At 39.0% G+C, this 2,118-nt stretch overlaps 1 protein-coding gene across 1 annotated transcript; it reads right to left on the bottom strand.

Annotated features, from left to right (window-relative positions):
• Positions 1-575: 575 nt before the first annotated feature.
• Positions 576-1,355, bottom strand: LOC307048965 (small ribosomal subunit protein uS15m-like; the record flags this gene model as incomplete). Its single annotated transcript, XM_079698261.1, has 1 exon — positions 576-1,355. The coding sequence occupies one exon, from the start codon at positions 1,353-1,355 to the stop codon at positions 576-578; it is 780 nt and encodes a 259-aa protein (XP_079554387.1).
• Positions 1,356-2,118: the final 763 nt, after the last annotated feature.

The raw sequence follows: 2,118 nt of genomic DNA, 5'->3' as shown, positions 1-2,118 counted from the left end.
TTCTTTCATTTCTGCCTTGTTGCCTTAACTGGCTACCCTGATACCTGGCAGCCCCCCTCTCACCCAGCTCAGCTGAGCTCCTGACACCTAGTAAAATAAAATCAAAGCCAGAGGTATATACTTTTTAATTCCTATATTTAAATAAAATTACTTTGAACAAAATATAGAACTAAACAATGCGCCTTACTTAATTCATGAATATTTTTGTAAAGAGCATCATTTTAAATATTATAGATTTTTAAATTCATTTTAATAACATTTTATGTCTTTTATATGTCTTTTAATATTTATTAAAAGAATGTAGTATTATAATAAGCATTCCTTCTGACTGAAAGTTAATATAGTCATTTGAATTTTTTGTAAGAGTCATATATATTGCAAATATACATCTTCCAATTTTTAAGAAGGCAAAAGCTTTCTTATAAGGGGCCCCATCTATAATTCTCATACATTTGCCTATTTATCTATTTGAGAAATTGATATTCAGTATAAAAAATTTAGTTGCTATTCTTATTACCAAATACATGGCTATGAGGCAAGGCAGAAAATATTCCTTTTTTTTTAAATTTTAACATTTATTGGTTTTCTTTGATTGCCTCTGGTCCAGTTTTGGAAGGGCTCTCTGGGTTCTTCTGGCCTTGTTTCCAGGCTGCTGCAGCTGCAGCTTTTAAGGCCCTGTTTTGCTTCTCCAGCTTTTGAGCCTCTTGGAAAACCTGAATGCACAGAGCCTTTTTGGTGACCCAGCGGCGGTGGGCTTTTCGGTAGTACAGAGTGGGAAAGGTGTACTCAATCCCCAGCTCCCTGCATGTCTTCTCAAAGACAGTATAGTTGGTCTTGCGGAGGTTTTTGAGCATCTTTTTCCTCTGGTCAATGCTCATCAGCAGATAGCACTTGTGGGCTTTGTCCTTTCGATGTTTCTGCATGTGTTCTTCATAACTGCGGATCTTGACAGTCAAGGCAACAATTCGAGCCTCCAGGGAGCTGGTCTCCTTAGGCTTTTCCACGACCTTGTTCATCAACTGCTCTTTCTTGATTTTTAGCTTCTCTTTCTGGTTGGCCATTTCCAAAGATAAGAGTTTTTTCACGACATCATCAATCTTCTCAATTCCAGGGATGTCCTGGTAGTCCTTGAGCAGCATAGAAGGGGGCCGGTCATCTTCATGGCTGGGCTGGACTGGTTTCTGCATAGCATATCCGCGGGCAGCCTGGAGGATGAGACCTCCAGGACGTGAGGGAAGGTCCCGCTGGAAGGAGAGAAACTTGGCGCACCCTCCGCCCGGCAGCCCGAGGACTGGGGCCTGGGTCACTGCCTGGGTCCAAATCGAACTCAGCGCCCTCCACGCCACCCTTAGCATGGTGGATTCTGACCCCCGAGGGACCTGCTCCACTTAATCAGAAGAATAACTGGAGTTCTGAGAACAGTTGGAACTTAAAACACCATAGCAGTAGCAATCCTGCTCAGATTCAAGAGCAGGAAAGAGACCCCTTATCTCCATTAAAAGAATGTAAAATAGTTTGCTGCTATGTTTTCGTTTGCTTGCTTGTTTTACTTTATCCTTATATTATTAAGGAAATTGAAGTTGCAAAATTACAGGGTTGAAGCTAAGGTTTTAGGGCATTTAGAAAAGTATATTTGAGATGAGATTTGTTTCCTCTGTGATTATTTTCCTTAATTTCTCACTGCTGAAGAAACTGGAAAAAAACCCTGTGAACAGGAAGATACAGTATGTGAGGCTTGATATTTTCCTGCCTCAGCTAGTGGTCTCATTAATAAAGCTGTATTTGGTGGAGATAGAGGCTGTGGACAGGCACAACAAGGCAGGCTTATGGTCATTTTATTTGACGTTTTGTGCATCTTTATACATGGAAAGTGTTAAAGTGTTTCAATTAAATATTTTAGTGAAGAACTGTAAAAACCAATTTAGAAACCTAAATTGAAGATGTTTCCTTTGTTATTCAACATATAACCTGTTAGAACAGGGTTTTCTTTCCATAAAGAATTGATTTTAAATCAAATACTCAACATTTGTAGAGCTTTTTTTTTAAGCTAGCAAAGTAATTCAATTATTCTAATTATATCATAATTCTGTGATCACATTTTTCCTACCTGCTTGAATT

Source organism: Hyperoodon ampullatus (genome assembly GCF_949752795.1).
Source record: "Hyperoodon ampullatus genome assembly, chromosome: 2".
Classification (NCBI taxonomy): Eukaryota; Metazoa; Chordata; class Mammalia; order Artiodactyla; family Ziphiidae; genus Hyperoodon; species Hyperoodon ampullatus.
This window is presented reverse-complemented; position numbering and strand designations above follow the sequence as displayed.